General features: G+C 43.6%; 1 protein-coding gene across 3 annotated transcripts in view; it reads left to right on the forward strand.

Moving 5' to 3' along the window:
- The first annotated feature begins 11,011 nt into the window (after positions 1-11,011).
- Positions 11,012-22,911, forward strand: part of VPS8 (VPS8 subunit of CORVET complex) — a 239,556-nt gene continuing 227,656 nt past the window's right edge. For 2 of the 3 annotated variants that reach the window (XM_041002875.1, XM_041002877.1), the window contains exons 1-3: positions 11,831-12,387; positions 21,064-21,305; positions 22,110-22,178. In XM_041002875.1, coding sequence (XP_040858809.1) covers positions 21,153-21,305; positions 22,110-22,178 — 222 coding nt within the window. In that variant the 5' untranslated portion in view covers positions 11,831-12,387; positions 21,064-21,152. Of the gene's footprint in view, positions 11,097-11,830; positions 12,388-21,063; positions 21,306-22,109; positions 22,179-22,911 lie in introns of those variants that run through there. The other variant, XM_041002876.1, reaches the window with a different exon arrangement.

Genomic DNA, 22,911 nt, shown 5'->3' on the forward strand with positions numbered 1-22,911 from the left:
AGTGAACCAATGGATGAAGATCTCTCTGTCTTTTTTTCTCTCTGCCTTTCCAATTTCCAATAAAAATAAATACATCTTAGACAAAAAAAAAAAAAAACACCCACACACACAGTGAGTTCTTCCAGGTGTCTTTCAACTCAGTGCACTTGGGCTGTTTATTATTCTGAGGCTGAAGGGAAGAGGAGGGTGGGAAGGCATCAGGACAAATGGGTGAGTGAAGGGCAAAGGGCAGCTTGCTGTCAAGAATTCAAAATGGCAAAGATCGTAGACTTTAGGTCTTTTACGATTTTGAGAAACGATTTACGATTCCTGAATCCCCTACTCAGCCCTTTTTTTGTTGCTAGTCTAGTAGCCTTTGCATATAAAATTGGAGTCTGCTAAAGGTCAGAAGAGTTTGGTCTTTGGAGCTCCCATAATTTATTCCTGTTATGGAGCTTAATAAATATTGCATTTTTAGTGGTGTCTTCCTGGCTGGAGCTCAGAACTAGTTCTTGTTCTTATGTTTGTTGCTGTTATCATTTGTCGCACCTGCGACAGAGCAGGGCCTCAGTTGGTGCTTAGAGATAGTGAACAAGGGATTCTTTGTTCCTTGATCCCTACTTTGCAAAGTTTTCTGGAGTCAATGCAAATGATCCATCCTTCCCATACACATACAGATGTCATTACAGAATTGTTCATTTTTTTTTATTATTTTTTAAGTGTATAGAGTGCCTACTGTGTGTATTCTTCTAGATGTTGCAGCTACAACCAGAGACAGAAATCTCTCACTCTGTTATGGGACTGACGTATTGGATGGAAAAACAGAAACATCCTGGATGACAAGCAAAATATGTAGTATGTTGGAGTGCAAGTGGCTAGGGAGTGCTGGCGGTGGAAAGGTTGGGGGTGGATTTCAGTGAGCTGACTGGGGAAGAAGCAGTCTGTGCGTGTGAATGTTCTGCCGCTCGGCTCTGCTTCTTGGTCTCGCTGGCCGCTGAGCAGGGCCAGGTGGTTGTGCTGGCCTGTGAGCTGTAAGCAGGAGCATGTGTCACTTGCAGGCCATCAGAGGCAGTGGACTTTCTCCAGTGTTTTCCTTCTGCATCTAAGAACTTGGAGGCCTGTGTTCAGAGGAGAGAGGCAAAGAACATGGGTCCCTGAAACCTGGAGTGAGGGAATTTTCTCCTGCTCCCTCCTCCTTGTGCTTATGGCCTTGACAAGGGCAGTGGCCTCCGAGTAAGGCCCAAGAGAAGGCCAGGAAGGGAGCCGTGTGGTTATCTTGGGTGGGTGGGTGGTGGGGGAAGCATCCCAGCCAAAGGGAACAGCAGAACATCTGGACCAGCTTGAGTCATTTACACATAATCAACTTTACGGCTCTTTGGCTTGCTTAGATGTGGTAACTTAATTAAGAACATGGTACACCAAGTTTTGGTTTGTGTGTTTTGATTTGAATTGACTTTATCCTTTATAGCAGTTTTAGGTTCATGGCAAAACTGCAAAGGAGGGGCAGAGGTTTCCATTCTCTGTTCTCTCCGCCTCCCCACAGACGTTGGCTCTCCCAGCAGCAGCATCCTCCACTGGAGCCGTGTATTTGTTACACCTGATTAACCTACACATACACATCATTAATCATTCCCACTCAGATCCATAGTTTCCATTAAGGTTCATGCTCAGTTCTGTACATTCCATGGGTTTGGATAAATCTATAATGACATGTGTCCCCTATTGGAGTATCACACAGACTTGCTGGCTCTAAAATTTCTCTGTTGCAACTAGGTTTCTTTTGAAAATTGGAAAAGAAGCCAATCTATTTTGCGCCTGAGAAGAAAGAAAGAAGATAATTATCCACTTTCACTCTGCCCCTTTCCCCAGGTATATTCCCACTCCCCACATCCCCGTCCCTGCCATCCCTACTTCCCACTGGCTTTGGGTTGATTCTAGATGCACGATCAAAAGTCATGTCTCCATCCCAGGCTCCTTGCTTCCCACCTTGGGAAAAGCCGAGGAGTAGAATGATTGGGAACCAGCATGTCAGGCAATTGTAGCATCCCTTGGGAGCCAGCCCCCAAGCCAGCTTCAGTCCATCAGCTAACGCTGATTCCCACGCCCCAAGAGTCTCAGCGTTCATGTTAGGATTTTTTTTCATCAGCTTAATTTCTCCCAAGACCACTTGACAGAAGTTCTATTTAATCACTATCTACTCAACGACTCTGTCTTACTTAAAGAGACAGGTTTAATAAATCCAAACATTTTTCTGTCTAGGTCTGGCTGACCTGTACAAAGTTAACTTTGACGAACAGTACATTTTAAGCCAAAACATATTCTCTGAACCTAAACATGGTTTAGCTCTTGATATACTTTCCAAAGAAAGAAAATCATAACCATATTCTATATAGAAAAATTTCAATATAAAATGACATCAGTTTTACCTTTAAAAATAAATCCCACTGACTATGTTTGGATACTTAAATGAAACTTTAAGAAACTTCATGCAACAATATGTCTCCAACTTGAACAGTGTTCAAATCTCCTAAGAGATAAAGGTTCTCACAGTTTGCTAGAGTTGGTTTATATCAGCTTTCATAATGTTTCATGCATCTATGGGAATACCTTACAAAAAAAAAAATCTGTGAAAAAAGGGATTAAAAGAGACTTGTTTTGGTACGAAAGATTTTGAAATTTACATATAGTTTTTTTCATCATTAGTATTTCCAGAAACTTTTTGAATTCCTCTGGTATACATAGATATCAAAACATTTTTTCACTAAAATAAGTTTACCCTTAAAAATAAACTAAGGGCCTGGTACGATAGCCTAGTGGCTAAATGCTCACCTTGTATCCACTGTGATCCTATATGGGACTGGTTTGTGTCCCTGCTGCTCCACTTCCCTTTAAGATCCCTGTTGGTGGCCTGGGAAAGTGGTGCAGGATGGCCCAAAGCTTGGGACCCTGAACTCATGGGGAAGACTTGGAAGAAGTTCCTGGTTCCTGTTAGAATCAGCTCAGCTCTGGCCACTGCAGCTACATGGGGAATGGATCAGCAGGCAGAAGATCTTTCTGTATCTCCTTCTCTCTGTAAATCTATCTTTTCAATTAAAAATTAATCCTTGAAAATATGCATAAATAAATGAAATAGGAGGTGGTGTGGTGGCATATGGGCTAATCTTTTGCCTGCAATGCTAGCATCTTATATTGGCACTGAATCTAGTCCCTGATGCTCCCCTTCTTATCCAGCTCTCCACTTATGGCCTGGGAAAGCAGCAGAGGATGGCCCAAGGTTATGGGTCACTGTACCCACATGGGAGACCCAGAAGAGGCTCCTAGTTCCTGGCTTTGGATTGGCTCAGCCCTGACTGTTGCTGCCATTTAAGGATTGCACCAACAGATTTTTAAAAAATATCTATATATTTTTTGATCTGGAAGTAGAGATGCACACTGCACTGCATCCTCACATCTGGACACGATAGTCTCCATTACACAGTCACCACACATCCCTCTTAAATGATAAGCTACAATACAAAATCAGCAACAAGAATAAAAATAGAAATTTACAAAGCCCCAAATTTCTCAAGAGGTTTTGATAGTTCAGCAGTCCTGAATGTTGGTGATCCCACAACTCCAATTGTGATGAAATCTTTCCCGAATCCACTGGTGCTATAGTCCACCTTAGAGTCTCCGTCTGCCCAGATCTTCACTGCCAACAATTGGCTGGAGTAGTTGATCGATTTGTTCTTTCCTCTGTCCTCTGCCGTGGTACCAGTTGTCCTCTGGCGGCTCCAATGTACTGCCATATCCTCCATGTGCATTTGGATATGCTGGCCACTGCTCCATCTGAGCAACTGAGGAGACCCAGCTCTGACACATGCACTCCACGTCAGACCATAAGACCTGCAGTTCTCTCCATGGTTGCAGTTCTGAGTCCAGCTGTTCAGTTGGTAGGGAATTGCCAAAGAAACCTCATCTGAGGCCATTCCAGACCTGATTCTTGTGTGTGTTTGCCAATACAGGGTCCGGCAGTCCATCATCCAAATCAGCCTATGCACATACTAGTAGTTGCAATTGCTGGGTCAGTTCTGTCTCCAGTCCCGTGTTTTATGCAACCCAATGAGTGTTGGAGCCCAGCCCGATCCTGTCCACCACATATGTGACCTTCACGTATATATTTGTACTTTTATACATACACACAAGACTACTTCAAAGAATTCATAGAAAATGAAATTAGAAGATAAGTTTAGGGATGCTGGGAGGCTCCAGACATAAAGAAAAGATAAGGAAATGCATAGGCAAGGTGGGAGCTACAGTCTAGTTGGAGCGACCCACAAAGCCCCCACCAAGCCCACCCTTGCCCTGGTTCCTGTGCTTACCAGTATGTACAGCAGACTGTGAACCAGCAGATTGAAGAGCTCTCTCTCTCGTCCTCTCCTTCTCCCTGTCAAATATGCCTTCCAAATAAAAATAAAAATACATATTTTTAAAAATTACACATTATTTTATCATTTAAAAATTTGGGTAACATGTAAACCATTTATTTTATAGGATATAATACAACATTTATTTTTTAAAAAGGATTTATTTATTTTTTAAGATTTATTTTATTTTTATTGGAAAGGCAGATTTACAGAAAGAAGGAGAGGCAGAAAGATCTTTCATCTGTTGGTTCACTCCCTAAGTGGCAGCAAAGGCTGGAGCTGAACCAATCTGAAACCAGGAGCCAGGAGCTTTTTGGGGTCTCCCATGTGGGTGACCCAAGGTGTTCCTAAGGCTTTTGAACCATCATCCACTGCTTTCCCAGGCCATATCAGGGAGCTGCAAGGGAAATGGAGTGGCAGGTTCACAAACCAAAGCACATGGGGATCCTGGTGCTTGTAAGGCTCAGATTCAGTCCCTAGGCTATCGTGCCGGGGCCAGGATCTATTTACTTGAGAGAATCACACACACATTTTGTTTTGAAAATGATTTATTATTTATTTAAAAGGTAGTGTCACTTAAGGAATGGGGTAAGATTGGGGTGGGGAGAGATCTTTCCCCTGCTGGTTTACTCCTCCTGTAGGCACCCTACAGTAGCCAGGGCTGGAAATGCCAATCCAGTTCCCCACATGGGTGGCGGGGATCTAAGTATGTGGGCTATCATCTCTCACCTTCCTGAGTGTATTAACAGGGAGTTGGATCAAGAGCAGAGCAGCTGGGACTCGATATTCCAATACGGCAGCAGACTGACTGACTGTGCCACAACACCTACCCCACAGTGCAGTACTTGATTGAGCACATATTACAAACTGATTATGCCAGGCACCTTGCCTATGCATTTCCTTATCTTTTCTTTATGTCTGGAGCCTCCCAGCATCCCTAAACTTATCTTCTAATTTCATTTTCTATGAACTCTTTGAAGTAGTCTTGTGTGTAAATATAAAAGTACAAATATATATATACACATGTGCAGCACACTAGGAAGAAAACCTTTTTTTTTTTAACAGATTTTATGCCAAAACCGACTTAAAAATTAAACACAAACAAAAATGCCATATGAGGAAATTCCCATCTACATTAGTGATTTAATTGAAGGGCTGGTTTGCAGAGACGAAACTGCCCTTTGTAATATAAATATTGTGCTGCTTGCAAGAACACAGATCTGTCTCACCATGTACATGTGATGACTCAGTTCTCCTACTAATTTTTGTTAGTACAGTTCACCACAATATAATTCTGCTCTAACTTGGTGAGACCACATCATTTGTTTTTAAAAATCCTTCTCTGCCTTTTTCTCCTAAGTCTGTAACAATCACTTAGTGCTATTTGCCAATTGCAAATCCAAACATGGGCAATGAAATTGCATTCCCAGAATAATTCTAAAGGGCTGATACATGTATAAAGATATTCCATCCCACCAGTACCAATGCAAATTAAAAATAAAAGGCCATTTTATCCAGCAAATTGGAAAAATGTTTAAAAACATAAATAAAGGCAGGTGGGTATGTGTGATATGCACCCTTGAGCACTTCTTGTGAGAATGAAAACTGGTCTGGCATATCTGGCTATCCGGTTGACACTAGGTAGCCACAGATTTAAGCATTTTCTAAGCCTAGGTATCCAAGATTTCATTGAAAGGCTCTGTCTTAAGGAAATCACTTTAAGATGCTTTGACAGAGGTTTCTGTATAAGGCTATTCATGGCACATTTCTTGTTAACAGCAAAAGACAAGAGAATTCCTTACATGTCCAAAACATAGTGGGATAATGAAATAAATTTTGATTAACACTCGTGGAGCAAGTCAGATTTGTGAACAATTTTAAAGACTGTGGTTACTTCCCGACATACCACATTGGGATGGAAACAGCATGATGCATGTTCTAAGTTGTTTTGTAATGTCAAACAAGATAAATTACACAGAGGCAGGTGTTTAGTCATTGACAACCTTGTCCCATGCCTGAGGCCTGGGTTTGCTAGCTCCCTCCAGCTCCTGAGGCCTGCTAACACAGACCCTGGGAGACACCAAATGAGTTCCTGCCACTTGTGTGGGAGACCTGTGAAAGCAACACACAGCTTGCAACTTCCCCCTTCATGAAATTCAATCCTAGCCACCCAGGGGCATTTGCTGTGTAACTCAATGGATGACAATTCTTTCTGTGTCTCTGCCTGCTGTTTTATTTTGTAAGAGTAAATATACAAAGAAAAAGACGCAATGAGTATAAGCCAAAAATAGTAAGTGGTTTATTTTTCTGCTTTATTTATCTTTATTTTAAAAATTGCCCAAGTTGGGCCTGGCGGCATGGCCTACCAGCTAAAGTCCTCGCCTTGAATAAGCCAGGATCCCATATGGGCGCCAGTTCTAATCCCAGATCACTTCCCATCGAGCTCCCTGCTGTGGTCTGGGAAAGCAGTCGAGGATGGCCCAAGGCTTTGGGACCCTGCACCCGTGTGGGAGACCTGGAAGAAGTTCCAGGATCCTGGCTTTGGATCAGCATAGCATCAGTCATTGCACTCACTTGGGGGGTGAATCATCGGACAGAAGATCTTCCTCTCTGTCCCTCCTCCTCTCTGTATATCTGACTTTCCAATAAACATAAATAATTTTTTTTAAAAAATTGCCTAAGTTTTCTATAGGCATGTAGTATTCTTATCTTTTTTGTTTTTCTCCTGGGGGAGGAAGAACTGCTTGTATTTTTTTAAATTGTTTAAATTTTCTTTTTAATATTATTTGTACAGTTGAGAGGGATGTACGCCCCATGTGGACCTCTGGTTAGGGTGGAGAGGGTCAGGCATAAAGGAAAATGGATGGGACAAATGTTTTAGTTTTTGGTTTTTTCCTCCCATGTTCCCAGGGAAGGAAGGGGAGCAGGTGGTTGTTCCCTGCGATATGCTTATTTGTGTTAAACTGGTATAAGCAATCCTGGAAAAAATAATCTGTGATACCATTTCCACCATGAAGAGGCAAGTGATGTAAAAGGTCCCAGAGGTAGTATGAATCATTCTGAAACACTCCTAATTGTGAGTGGAGATTCTGGACACCATCCAGCAACAGGCCTCAGGTCTGCTTTCTAGAGCTACTTTGAGTGAGTCTACGACTGAGCTAGAGACTCAGTAATTCAAGATCATCACCAAAGCCCCATGACCCTGCTCCCATCACTGCTGCCAGTCTGCTTGCTGACCAACTTTTCCAACCGTTGCAGGTCACCAAGGTTTCTAGCCTTCCCAGCCTTTTTATCTTGCTCTAGACACTCTCTTGCTGCACATGTATAGATATTGCGTGTGTGCACAGTAGATCATGGCTGAACTGCATTTCCTTCTGTCAGTAATGATCAATGAAGTTTGAAGGTGAGCATTTGGCACGACATTAACATGCTGTTTGGAACATTCACATCCCCTACTGGGGATGTTCAAGTTTTGGTTCCAGTTCTTTTTTTATTGTTATTATTTTATTTTCTGAGAATTTATTTTCTGTATTTCAAAAGCAGAATTACAGAAACAGAGAGGGAGAGACACAGAAAGAAGGTTTTCAATCTGCTGATTCACTCCTAAAATGGCTACAATGGCCAGAGCTGAGCGGATCTGAAGCTGGGTCTCCCACATGGGTGCAGGGGCCCAAGGATTGGAGCCATCCTCTGCTGGCCTCTTGGGCTATAAGCAGCAGAGAGCTGGATGGGAAGTGGAGCAGCCAGTATGTGACCCAGCACCCATGTGGTCCTACACAGGAGCTGCAGGCGAAGGAGTCTGTGGAGCTACAGGTATAGGACTTGCCCCATGTGCCACCACACTGGCTCCGGTTTTGCTCTCTTACCACTCCTGGAGCAGACTGAACAATTCCTGACACCTGGTTTCGGCCTGGCCCAGTTTCAGCTGTTGTGGGATTTTGTGAGGAAACATGGGTGGGATCTCTGTGTCACGCTTTCTCTGGCTGTTTGCCCTTCTGTGACAACCCGGACAACAGAAAATGGCAACAGTAAGGTTAGGTCTTCTGAAACACTTCTGGGACAAGTCCATAGCCTGATTTTTGCCATTACCTTGGGTTTTTGGAAAGTCCCACAAGGGGAGTGGGAGTACTTATCACCAGAGGGCATCTTATTCCAGGATGAGACCTTGCTTTTCTTACTAGCTCAGGCAGTAAGCTGGTTGATCCAAATTGTTTTCTGTAAATAGAATTGGAAGGCCCTGTTTGCCTAGGTGCTGCTAGGTAGGATGTGATTCTTACTGATTGAATAGTTTAATGTAAATATGCTTAAACTGGGTATCTGTGTTCCACACCATTACAGTTGATTGAATGATGCACATCATGCATGTTCTCTTAGTTTGATTGGATGATCATTGCTAAAGAACCCCTGAGCATGGCTGGTCAGATCTGCTCCTCCCTTCCATGTGTGGTGAAACACAATAGTTCACCAGCCAGCACCAGCCATAATAAAGAATAAAGGCTCCTGAGCATCTAGAGTCTACTCCGACTCATTTTTTTGGGATAAATTTGGTCAACTCGCAACACTTCAGTAACAAAATAAAATAATTTGAAAACTGCTGCACAGTTCATGGCCACTGCAGGCCAGGAATGAGCTGCAAGCCATGGGGCGCACCACTCTCAGCTAGACACGCTTCCTGCCCCCAAACCCTCGGCCTACTCAGGTTCTGAAAGCACATCACCTCCTCCCCAAAGTACTTCCCCAATTCACCTTACCTGACGGTCCTAAGCCTTCTCCTTATCACTCAAAGCAGTTTCCCTTGTATTGTCATTATGTCTGTACACAGAGTCCTTTTTTCTTTTAATTTATATTTATTGTAAAGGCAGATTTACAGAAAGAGAACAGGAACATCTTCTGGTTCACACCCCAAGTGGCTGTAACAGCCAAAGCTGAGCCGGTCCGAAACCAGGAGTCAGGAGCTTCCTCTGGGTCTCCCATGTGGGCGCAGGGTCCCAAGGCTTTGGGCCATTCTCCACTGCCTTCTCAGGCCAAAGCAGGGAGCTGGATGGGAAGTGGAGCAACTGGAACATAAACCTGTGCCCATATGGGATGCCCGTTACCTGAAGGTGGAGATTTAGCCGGTTGAGCCAAAGGTCCCCTAGGAATAACTCTTAAAGACATTGCTTTTGAGACACCTGCATTCCATGGGGGAGTGACTGGAGTCCCAGCTTTGCTTTCAAGTCCAGCTTCCTGCTAATGTGCACCCTGGGAGGCACAGGTGGCTGTCCAAGTGCTTGACTCCCTGCTACACATCTGGGAGACCAAGGTTGAGTTCCCAGGTCTCAGCTTTGGTTTGGCCTAATCCTTGCTGTTTCTAGGAATTTTGGGGGAAACTCAGTAGATGGAAAATGCTCACACTGACTTCCAAATAAGCAAATAAATAATTCATTAAAGGTAGATAAATAATGCTAATAGGCTTTTATATTTCTGTAGGAGCAAGAGTCAAATTATTATATATATATATATATGCATATATATATATTATTTTTTCTTTCTCTTCATCTCAGGTTTATTTGTGTAAATGAGGACAGTAGCCCAGAGGTCACACCAGTCCTTCTGTCCCTGCAGTGGCCGACAAAGGCTGTCACTACTGAGCCTTGGTGGGGAGCTGGACATCTGTGGGAGGACACTGTATTAGAGTCGGTGCTGCAGGTGCGGCCTGGGTTGGGGCTTTGGGCTTGGTCTGGGCCTTGATGTAAGCCCTGGCCTTGCCCTTCATCTGAGGCTTGGTCTTGACCTTTGCCTTGGTCTTTGACTGGACCAGCCTGACACCCTTGGCCATGTGGGCATGAGCATGCTGAGCCTGGGCTGGGCGATGTAGGCAAGTCAATTGAGTTTGCGACTAACTGCCGTGGGGATGGTGGACTTCACTTCCTTGGGTTTGACCATGGTCTTGAAGGCCTCGGCCTGCGCACTCTTGGCCTTGGCTGTGTTGGCCTGCATCATCTATAGGCTCTTCTTGTTGTACTTGGCAAAGTGCATGTTTCTCAGGAATTTGGGGTTCACCCCTTTAAGAGATTCATATCGCTGATGGGGCCTCTTTATGCCATTTCCATGCCACTCTCAGCACTGGTTGTATGTAGTGTGGTTCTTGGACTTGGCCATGTCTTCACTGTAACCTCAAAAGTGCATATATTTTAAAGATGTTTCCTTTAGATGAGAGTGCATTCCTCCTATATTTTTGATGTTAAGACGCTTTTTTTTTTTTGCAGATCGATTGATGATAAATTAGAAAATAGTAGTTCGCTGTTACTGTGTGTGTTCATTGCCCTTATTTAGCAAAAATATAAACAGCTGTAAATTTGGTATTCATTTTCTTGTTGAAAACTCCCAAATCAAAATAATTATTTGTGCTTTCTGGGCTGCCTATGGGTAAAGCCACTTTCCTGAAGGGCGGATGAATTTCCTCCCAACTTAAGAACTGCTATTTATCATTCTATGCACCTGCTCCGATTTTTTCATCATCCTGACACCCATTTAGTCGTAGGAATGGGAGTTCTTGCCCTTTAAATAGGGGCGTGGCGTAGGGCCGGGCACCGCCCAGGAGAGGCAACCGAGAAGAGGAAAGCGGAAGCGTGGCCCTTAGTAGTAGGCACTGCGCAAGCGTAAAATTCGAGCTGAGGGGGCGGGTCCACGGGAGCCGGGGACCCTGGGCCCAAATGGCTGCAAGCTCAGGTAACCAGTGTTCGGGAGCCGGCCGGCTGGGAGGGGACAGGGTGAGGGGCTGCCCTCGGGGTGGGAGGGGAGCGCGCGCCTCAGCGCAGCGCCTCGGCCGGCTGCCCCCGCGCACCGCCGCCACGGCCCCGGGGAGCTGACGGAGCAGTCCCTGATGGCTTCAGGGGCTGGGGCGGCCGACCCGGTGGGGCTGACCTTAGGGCGGAGGGGCGTGTCCGGCGTGCGGCCCCGAACTGAGTCAGGCCGTTTCCCCTGGACGGTTCCGAACTAGTGTGAGGCTGAGGTGTCAGGCGCGCCCCCTGCTCGGCTTGTGAGGGCAGGAGGTGGGTGGTCCTCTCCTGAGCCTACTCCAGATCCGCACGGATATGCAGCCTGTCGTCCAGCGGGTTGGAGGTGTGGACGCCCCCGTTCTCCCAGGAGCGGGGATGCCTAGTGTGTCCTGGGGCCGAGGGATAGAGGGAGTGCCCACTTTTTAGGATTGATAGGCTTCCCGTGTGGCTGCTTGCTGTGTGCCTCGGCCTGCCAGGTGTACCTTGTCAAACGTGATGACAGCAGAGGAAAAGTTGGGGCTCTGTACCCTAGCTAGTTCTCCAAGAGTGGAACCCTGGGAAGGAAGGCAAACAGATCTGAAACCAGGGACTCTCTCCGGGTCTCTCAAGCTGATGCGGGGTCCCAAGCTTTGGGTTATCCGCTGCTGTTTTTTCAGGCTATAAGCAGGGAGCTGGATCAGAAGTGGAGCAGCCAAGACTGGAACCTGTCGGTGCCCATATGGGATGCTGGTGCTTGAAGGTGGAGAATTCGTCATGGCATCAGCCCTATCCACAGTGGACATGTAAAACTAGTATGCTTCCAGCTAGGGTATGGTTAGGGTAAAGTAGGACCCATGAAAGAGGTGCTGTGGTCATGAGTTATCGGAGGAAGGTTGGGAGCCTTCTCTAGGTTGGCAAGTGTGCACCATGCTTCCAACTCTGCAGACTGATGGGGTGCACGGGAAGGCCTGTGCCTGCCAGTGGCCAGCCTTCCACCACACTGTCAACTGGAGGGAGAGAAAATGGAAGAGTAGAGGGAGAAAGTGGCAGCCAGTTCACTTCCCCAAAATGGCTGCAGCAGTTAGGGCTGCACCGAGCCAAAGCCAGAAGCCAGGAACTCAATGTAGGTCTACAGTGGAGACAGAGACCCAGCCGTTTGAACCATTACCTGCTGTCTTCCATGTTCTGCGTTGAGCAGAAAGCTGAAATTGGCAGCCCCACGTAGGAATCGAATTCACTTGTACCTGCTAGCATCTTAACTGGTAGGCTGAATCTAGCCTCACAGTCATCTTTTTATTCAGTTTCCCACAGATCTTTCAAATACCCTCCTATTGCCTTTGCAGTTGGACTACCATCAACAGGTGGTTGTTTTCTCCCAGAGTCTTGGTGAGTCTTAGCTGCTCCCACTGACCTATAGGCATTGCAGTTAATGAGACTTGGTATTGGTTATGCCTGTGAATGTGCAGAAGGGCTTTTTGAACCTGCAGGAAGGGCTTTTGAATTTAATGAAGCATGTTTAGCTTTTGATCTGTTTATAGGTTTTGTAGAGTTTAAAGAGCATCTTTGCTTGGCCCATAGTTTCAGTGTCATCTGCGTATGCTTGTAATATTGTTTTATTCTTTTTTAAAAAAATTTATTTATTTTTACTGGAAAAGCAGATTTCCAGAGAGAAGGAGGTACAGAGAGAAAGATCTTCCACCTGCTGGCTCACTCTCCAAGCAGCCTCAATGGCCAGAGCTGAGCTAACCTGAAGCCAGGAGTGCCCTTCAGGTCTCCCATGTGAGTGCAGGGACCCAAGGCTTTGACCCATCCTCCACTGGTTTCCCGGGCCACAAGCAGGGAGCTGTTTGGGAAGTGGAGCAACCGGGCATGAACCAGTGCCAATATGGGATCCCTGTGTATGCAAAGTGGGAGTTTAGCCACTGAGCCATTGCTCTGGGCCCAAATTGATTTTATTTTTAACTATTATCTTCCTTCACTATAACATTGAAGTGCATTCTGTGTTTTAGCAAGGAACTATAGATTTGTGTGGGATTTCTCACTGCTGTAAACCTCTAATGTTTACTGTGGTGGTCATTCCACTTTTTAAGCCACAGTTCTTTCTGTTCTGTGACAAATATGTAACATAAATGAGTTTAAACAAAAAGGAATTTATTGGCTCACAAACCTGGAAAGGGCTAACCTGTCACTTCATCAACTTAGATGATGTTCTTAAGTCCCTCTGCCTCTCCCCAAAGAACCTCTAGCTCCTTAGTGCCCTATATCTGCTTCTGTAATTGTCTTAACTCTATTAATGTGTGATAGATGTGTCTGTAGGCAGTTTCTGAGTTACGTCATCCAATCTTAAGTACCCCAGAGTAAAGGTGTAACTCCTGCCTTCAGTAGTTACAAATTCCAGGGAAGGATCCTGACTGGCCAGGCTGGACACAGGATGTCCACGCCTCCTCTTCTGGTCTGGCAGGTAAGGTATCTGATTCAGTACCATGGAGATCCTACGGTTGCAGTATGGAAGGAGTGCTTTCTCAAAGGGAAAGGGGTAAAGGTGTGGGTTTTTTTTCCTCCAGAGTTCAGCAAGGAGCTTCCTTTTGCTGTTTCAAAAAGAAATTTTTAGTATTCTACATCCTCCTTAACAGAGAAACTGAGATGATAGTTTAATTGGGAATTAATAAAGGCCATTGTCTATTTAGTCTGTTGCTGAGCGGAATCCTATCTTGTACGGATTTAGCTTGCATGAATTCACCATTTATGTGGAGAAGAAAGGGGATATGCAGAGTCTCTGTAAGGCCCAAGTACTTCTTAAGAGGTGTTGTTTGGGTTGTGGGTGAGAGGTTTTTAGAAGTGATGATTTTCTCTTATTCGTTTCACTTACTGCCTGATACGTGTATTGATTGAAAACCTGGTAAAATAACATACAATATAGATATTTGGAGATGTGGTTCTTACTGTGTTAGGGGATTAGCTCTTTCTACAGAAGGGGTATTCTTTGAGGCCGGTGTTGTAATGTAGCATGTTCAGCTTGTGATGTCAACATCCCATATGAGCTCCAGTTCAAGTTTCAGTTGATCTGCTTCCTGTTATTGCACTCACTTAGGAAGGTAGTGGATGATGATCCATGTGCTTGGGCTGCTGCCACCCTTGTAGGAGACCTGAATGAGTTTCAAACTCCTATTTTCCACCTGACCTAGCCCCAGATGTTGCAGTTACTTTAGGGAGTAAACCAGGAATCTATCTCTGTCTTCATATCTTTGCCTTTCAAATAAATAAAATAAATATTTCTTTTCCTCTGAAGTTCCATTCATTTGTTTGAGAGGCAAATCTAAAAGAGAGGGAGGACAAGAGAGTAAGAGAGAGAAAGAGATCTTTTATCTGTTGGTTAACTCCCTAAATGGCCTCAGTGGTCTGAGCTGGGCTGGTCTAAAGCTGGGCCTTTCCAAAGCCAGGAGCCAGGAGTGTCTTCCGGGTCTCCTTGATGGGTGACATGGACTCAGTCACTTGGGCCATCCCCTGTTTGCTTTTCCCAGCCCAGGCTATTAGTAAGGGAGCTGAAATGGAAGTCTAGCAGCCAGTACTCAAACCGTTGCCTATATAGGGTGTCAACATCACAGGCAGTGGCTTTTCATGTTAAGCCACAATACTTAGTAAATCTTTTATTTATTTATTTATTTATTTATATTTTTATGTTTCCCGGGTGATAAGTAAATCTTAGGAAAGGAAAAGCTGCTCCTTGAGGGTTATTTGACAATTTTTAGTAGTAACCTTTCAGCAGGTGCGGGAAGATCTCAGGCACTGTTCCTTTCCTCTACTTCTCAACATTTGTTCTTCCATATGTGTTTCTTGATTTAAATGATCAGTCTTCTTATTTTGACATGTACTAAAAGAAGAAAAAGACAAATGGAAACTTGAGTTTTTTGTCAGTGGCAGCACCAGGCACTGAGGGAGCTTTGGTTACCTATATAGGTCTGGCATCGGAAGGAAACTCAGGGTGTAGGCAGCAGGCTGTGCCAGGATATAATACTGGTACATCAAATATAGGGTCTGTTGCTAAAGTCCATGGGTAAAGTGACAACTGAGGATCATTGAGACATCCTTGGAAAGTTCCTTGAAAGCTGAGTGTCCTCACAGTACCCTAGGAAGGAGTTATAGCAGAGACCAACATGCGATCTCTTAGGAAGCTTGGCATTGCTACTTCTGGTGCCATGTTGGGACAGAATGTGGGTTATATTTTGAGCACAGATGAAGTCAGTTAGCTGTGCATGAGTCATGCAAGAACTGAGGGCGACCCGTTGGGACAGCAAATGTCCAAGCCCTCATGCGTGCTCACTCTGAAGCATATGGTTATGTAGTGAAATGGTATGCAGAATCTGGCTCTGTATGAACCTTTTTTTTTTTCTTTTCCTTTGCGGAAGATAATAGTTGCATTCCTGTAAATTCAGCTGTACATATGATACATTTTCACTGCCTGCATCTTGGCCTGTAGGCTGAATTAATGTACAAGAACACGAAACATCTGAGATTGTGAAGTCTGTGTCATGTTGTATGTAATCATTGAAAAATTTCTCTTCATTGCAAAGACTGGAACTTGCACAGGTGGAAGGTGTTTGTAGTGAAGTGACTAACCCCGTATTCAGTTGGATGAGTGGAGATGCTGGTTGAGGCTTAAGAAGCGTGTATACAGTGCCACTTCTCTAGGAAGGGAGGGCTGGAGGAATGGATTGGTTAATTAGCTGTTTAATTAGGCACTGGGAATTCAGTGGTGAATAAGGAAAATCTTGTCTTTATTCTCATGGAACTTGCTTTCTGATTGAGGGGAGGAAGTGGTGGTTCAGACAATGAAGAAATGATTGTAATGAAATCAGTGTAATGAAAGAAAAGAACAAACAGGGGATCTCGGTCCCGTTAGCTGCTATCTGCTGTTAGGAACAGTGGTTGACAAGCTTGATTACATAGAAGTATAAACTCAGTAGTAATCCTTTGGAGGTGAACAAGGACAGATAGTGACATGGGTATATGTAATATGCAACACAGGTGTTATTCTTGTCCTCCAGTTCTTGAGTAAATTAGCAAATATTTATTGCATGTCTGCATGCATGTAAAAATCAGTGAACTTAGTGATGTGGAGTATCCTTTGAACCTTGGACCCGCTTTTATTATATAGCTGGGGAGAAAAGACATAGTTGCATACTAAGTTAACTAATGAATCCAAATGAGGATGCTCATTCTAGAGTCAAAGTATGATTAGGGAAAGAAGAGGCTAGAGATAGATCCAATTTTAGTAGTACCCAGAGAGTTAGGAAGATCAGTTAAACGTAGAAGAGAAGTCAGGGACAGATGAACCAGATTAGGCAGACATGGAGGGGAGTGGGAACTGGTATTGAGAGATTCTAAATTCAGATAATAAGTTTTGTGGTAAAGGAAGGAGGAAGAAAGGTTAACTCATGATGTCTGGAATCATAGACTTAAGAATTTGGAATTCTTTTTTGGGGACGAGGAGGAAAGATTTATTTTTATTGGAAAGTCAGATTTTAGAGGAGAGATAGAGAAAAAAATGTTCGTCCACTGGTTGACTCCTCAAGTGGCTGCAGTGGTTGAGCTAAGCCGATCCGAAGCCAGAGCTTGGAGCCTCTTCTGTTGTGCTCGGGTCTGCCATGGTGGGGAGCGGCAGCTGCCACCCACTGCCAGCCTCACAAGCAGCTCAGAGATGCCTGCTGCAACCTGCCACTTCCTTGGTGCTACAGCCACGATGGAGACTGCTGGCCACACAGCCAGGCTAGTAAGCGTCCCGAATCTGCTGGGGCAGTGTCAGCCACCATGATAGTGTTATAGCTCTATTCACAGCTTGGCGGAAGGTCTGATGGTAGCTTAGCGGCAGGTTCAGCAACTGGTTCTGGTCAGTCTCAGCCTTGGGCCTTCCCCAAATGAACCTGTAGGAGTCGAACTTGGATGCAAGCGCACAAGGGTGGTTCATTCAAGCTCAGCATGTCTGAGCTTGGGCTTCCAACCATCACCAGTGCATTGATTCTTGGTTGAAAGCCCTGAGGTAGAAAATTACAGGGTTCTTATGCAGTTCAGGGGGATTCCACACAGTCACACTTATGATTGGTTAACTGTATTTCAGCCAATCAGAATTGCAATTATCAATCCCTCTATTACATAGTCCTATCTCTATGAGGCATACTACTGGTCAGCTATCAATTTCTCATTTTCAGAGTTATCTCTAAAGGGGATCTTGCCTTGAAGAATGACTCAGCACTTCAGATTAGACCTAGGCTAAAGTGGGAGTCACTTAGGCTGAGCAAATGGAGTCACTTAAGCTAATTGGAATTCTGAGGTCTTACATTTCTGGGTTTCCCATGGCAGTACAGCATCCCTAGGCTTGGGCCATCCTCCACTGCAAGCAAGGGAACCAGCATCTGCTACTTTATAGGCTGCTTGAGCAGGGGAGCCAGATTTGAAACAGTGTAGCTGGCTCCAGAGTGGTACTCTGTTATAGAAACCCGGCTTTGCAAGTGGCAGCTTAACCTGTTGCCCTGCAGGGCCTGCCTCTGTAGTGAAAGGTTTTAATTGTCTCCAGTGCTTTACTAGGGGGCAGTTCTAGCTTCAGGTTGTGAAGAAACTACTAATAGAATATGAGAAGATGTCCTGATCTGCCTGGCACTGCCTGGACCTTTACAGAAACACAGAATATTTTGGGTTCTACCCTTAGAAGAATTTTGAACTCTTGAGAGCTATTTATTTATTTTATTTTTTCCTTCTATTGTATTTTTACTTTTAGGGTACAATTTCATAGGCTCTGGAATTTTCCCCTACCCCCTCCTCATATTCCCTCCTCCCAACTTACTTCCCTCATATTATTACAATAGTATAGTAGTTCATTGAGGACAATTTAAATAGTAGTGATATTTATTGAAAAGCATTGTGTGTCCAGTGTAACTATTAAGTACTTTATTGTCATATCATTTATTCCTCCTAGTAGTTCTACCAAGATAGTTGTATTACTAAGAATCATTCATTTCACACATATCAACTAAACACCTGGGATGTGTCCAACACAGGAGACCCTCCTCGGCTAATGGAATTTCCATTCTAAGTACAGATTCTTTGGCAAGAATGACATCAATCTTTTTTTTTTTTAAGATTTATTTTTATTATTTTTTTATTGGAAAGGCGGATATACAGAGAGGAGAGACAGAGAGGAAGATCTTCTGTCCGATGATTCACTCCCCAAGTGAGTGCAATGGCCGATGCTATGCCGAAGCCAGGAGCCTCTTCCGTGTCTCCCGCGCGGGTGCAGGGTCCTAAAGCTTTGGGCCGTCCTCGACTGCTTTCCCAGGCCACAGGCAGGGAGCTGGAAGGAAAGCGGGGCTGCCAGGATAGAACCGGTGCCCATATGGGATCCCGGGCGTGCAAGGCGAGGACCTTAACCACTTGTGCCACTGCACCGGGCCCAAATGACATCAATCTTTAAAAAAATGCTAAGATGTCCAGAAAAGAGAGTTCTGGTATTATCCAACACCCGGGTTCTATTCTTCTTATTATTGAAAGCTTTGGTTCTTATTAATGGTACCAGTTCAGAATAACAAGGACTGGATTTGACGTTAAAGGAAAGAGAAAGTTCCACTGGTGAATGAGAAAGGTGGTAGATTAGTGTTTCAAGAACCACTATCCTTCTTTGTGAAACAATGTGGAAACAGAGGAGTTTGGGAAGATTAAACAAATTGACCAAGGTTGTGGGTAGGAGTTTGGGAAAGTGCTATTTCGCACCTGATTTTAATGGACTCTTTGGCTTCTCTTCTTTCCACTTTGCCAACACATCTTGTTAGTCACAGGAGCCCAGGGAAGGGAGTGAAGCTTGGGAATGGAATAGGGTGCCTTGGCAGGACAATATTCTTTCTTCAAGGAATGTGTGATTGATTGATCACCTTAACGCAATCAAATGTGATATGAGTATTCACAGATACTGAATTGTTGTGTGATTGTAGAGCCAGTAACGCTAGCTATGAGACAGAGCTAGAAAAAAGTTTTTTTTTTTTTTTATCTTTTAATTATTTTGGAAAGGCAAATATGAAGTGTGGAACATTAAGAAATTTGTGTAAAACATTTCTTTTTCCTGCAAGGTTTCTTCCATTATTAAAAGAAATGTTTAAGACTAACAATGTCTTTAGGAACCATTGGGTGTGAATTGGATGGTACATGTTTATAAATTAAAAAACAAAACAAAACTGTATTCCCACCTACTTCAAGAACCACAAAGAAAGAAGGATGAGACCGTCCATAAGCCCCAGCATCTACATCAGCCGGGTCTGGGCCATGCCAAAGCTAGGAATGGGGTGTTGCTGCTGGGTCTCCCCTGTGGGAACAGGGGTCCCCACATTTAGGACATCATTCTGTTTTCCCAGGTGCATCAACAGGGGGCTAGATCGGAAGCCAAGTATCCAGGACTCTAATGAGCACTCAGATAAGGGTGCAGGCCTCAGAAGCAATGGTTTAACCTATTTCACCGCTGTGCAATATCCTCCTCTGTAAATGGTTGCTGGATGACTGTAGCTGGTTCTGCTTAGTGGTGTAAATAAGAGTGAAAGACTTGAAGCTGTCATGAGGCAATTCAGTCTTGGGTGGAGAAAGGCATATAAATGTTAATAGCTCTGCAAAGGGAGCAATACTTTAGTACCTGATGTTGGAAAAATGCTTGTGACTGTTGCCAGATCCAAGAGTACTCTCAGCTGTGTCTTATAGGGATGATTTGATAGCACGTGTTTTGTAGAACCGAGCCTAAGACTCTATTTTCTGTAGCATGTGAAAGGAATTAGTCTATATTTGGTAATATACCAAATGTACTAACTAGAAAAGTTGGTTTCAGCTCTTTAAAAAAAATCGTTTTTTGTGAATCCACATGTCTTATGCATAGTGGCTATTCATTTCTTTTAAAATGACAAAAATGGAACCTTGAAGGAAATAATTACAGATACAAAAAAAAAATGAGGCTTGTTGTGTAAAATTGCCAGTGAGTTTAGGTCCTGTTACTTAAAAAACAACACATTTCAGTATGCTTTTTAAACATCAGTTATTTCAATGACTCAGTGATTGCCAGCTCTTTTTTTGTCTTCACTTCAGAGGAATTACTCCAATAAATGCTTACTGTGGGGGTAGGGGCTCTTGTTGCAGTGATGTGTTTTCCCATGAAAACAGTGTGGAGTTTAGGAAGGCTAAGTCTTAAGGATTTTGCTCACCCACAGGGGATGCAACCCAAGGCACCCCAAGACTCCCAAAGGCTCCTACAATTATAGTGTTGAATCCTGTACAAGTACACTGGTCCCTTGTATTCACTGGGGAGTGGTTCCATGCTTTTCTGTGACTGGCTTTATTTTCTACAGATCTTGGTAGGCTGTGGATTATTTTATCTTGGGGGCACTGTTGTCGCCCTTAGATTTGAACCCTCCAGTTTGCTTATGTTGTGTTAAATGGCTCAGTATCTTCGGTGACGGTACTCAGTTCTTGGGATATCTGTAATCCTGTGGATTCCAGCAATAAACCTGGTCTGTATGCTCCCCTGCAGGGAACACTTACCTCCAGGGAACTGAAGAGTGACCCTTACATTTGGGAATATGAGGAAGGAATTAATTGCAGCTTATTGCACCAGTTTACCGTCAAGCTATAAGGTGTATAAATGTGGTTGGTACCAGGGCATGTGGCTGAACCTACTGAGTTTCATGACTTTGGATGATGGGCCACTTCCCAGGCATGCCTGTCTGAGTCAGGTGTTCCTCCTCTGTGCTTCATGCAAGCACCTGTACCCCACTGTAGATCTCTTTCCTTTAACCAGAGAACTGAGTGAAGTCTGATCAGGGAGATGTTTGAAATGGTCACTTTAGTCACTTGACAAGGAGGAAATCTAAATGATACTTTCTTGTTTTTTCCTTTTTTTTTATTTTCTTGAAAAGAGGTCATCACTCAGGTCTTTCTGATCTAAATCCCAAAATGAAGAAAAGCATTTTCTTGGGTTGACTGAAGAACGTTATTAACAATAAACATGGAAAATGAATCAGACCAGGAAAGTGTGGAGCAGACCCTCTGTGCCAAGACTACTGAAGAAGAACTGAATAAGACTTTCAATCTAGAGGCTTCACTTTCAAAATTCTCTTACATTGATCTGGACAAGGAACTGGAGTTCAAAAATGATTTGGTAAAAATTTTCCATTTTTGTCCAGTGATGATGTTAGCAAAGGATTGGTTAGAGTGTGCTTTATAACCTAGACTAAATATTCTTATTTTTGCATGGATTAGCAAGTTTCTATTTGCAGTTTTATAAGATAATATCACTCATCATTTATATAGTTCACTGCAGTTTATGAAACACATTAGCTCATGTTATTATTTGAGCTTCACAGCTCTCAAAACGCTCTGATAATCCACTTCATAGATGAAAACACTGGCATGCAACTATGTTAAACGACTTCTCAAGGTCACAGAACTAGCAGCATGTTGAGAATTCTTATAGCGCAATTTTTCATCATGGATTTAATGTTACATTAATGGGTTTCTGTGATTATGAGAGTATTTAATGACAAGTTGCCTCACTTAATCGGTTTCTCAACATAAAGTATGAGTAACTAAGAATGGCAAGGACAGACTTTTCTTATAATGATTGATGTCTAAACTTGGAATGTTAGGGTTATCGTAAGGCATGCTGTTTTGTCCTATATAAGAAAGCAGATGCGGAAGTACTCTGGTACATGGTTTTTGGAAAGGATGTTCAGGATGGGACATTCAGCACATTTACCCTCAAGAGTTACTGATTTTATGGTTAGGGAAGAATCAAATCTGCATTTTTTTTTTTTACACTGAAACCTTATTATTAAGGATTATTGAGTTGTCTATATGATCAGTTTGGTGCCAACTTTGTTATTTAATTAAAATGGTTATAATTAAGACAGTCATAAGAGGAAAGGCATCATTATGTGAGTATTAATTTCTTTTCTTTATTTAGATTGATGACAAGGAGTTCGATATTCCTCAAGTTGATACACCTCCAACTCTGGAAAGCATACTAAATGAGGTAAGTAAATGGTTGTGATGACTGTCATGTTGTGGATATTGTCGTTAATGCTTTGGTGTGTGTCCATGTGTGCATTATCCACTATGGTAGCCACTAGTATCAGTTTAAAATTTAAGTGAATTACAGTTCAATCAAAGTTCTATTCTTCAAGGACCTGTGCAGATTAAAACCTCTACCTGCAGAACCAACATCCTATGTACATATTGGTTCACATCCTGGCCACTCGGCTTCTGAACCTGCTTCCTGCTAATGTGCTAGGGGTGGGGAGTGAAGGGTGGCCCAAATACTTGGGCGCCCACACCCTTGTGGGAGACCTGGAAGAAACTCCTGGCTTCACACTGGCCCAGCTCTGGCTATGGTACCCATTTGGGGACTGAACCAATGAATGAAAGATCCCTCTCACTCCTTTCTCTGGAACTGTCTTTCAAACAAAAATCAGTCTTAAAAAAAGCTGCTATACATGGCACATATCATGTGTTCAGTGGCCACAAGTAGCTAGTGACTAAACATACAGAACAACACAGGTAGATACAGAATATTTCCATCATTGCAGGAAGTTCTGTTGGACAGCTCCAGTCTAGACCATGAGCGTCTCGAGGGAAGACACTGTTCTGTTTATCTTTAGAGCTTTAGATTTTAGAGTCTCTGAGCCCAGCATGATGACTGATACTTGGTAGTCTTTGGAAATATATTAAGTGCATTTTGGGATCTGTTATGTAATGATAATGATTAT

This window comes from Ochotona curzoniae, unplaced genomic scaffold (assembly GCF_017591425.1).
Source record: "Ochotona curzoniae isolate NIBS_2020 unplaced genomic scaffold, NIBS_Ocur_1.0 scaffold_2587, whole genome shotgun sequence".
In the NCBI taxonomy this organism is placed as follows: domain Eukaryota; kingdom Metazoa; phylum Chordata; class Mammalia; order Lagomorpha; family Ochotonidae; genus Ochotona; species Ochotona curzoniae.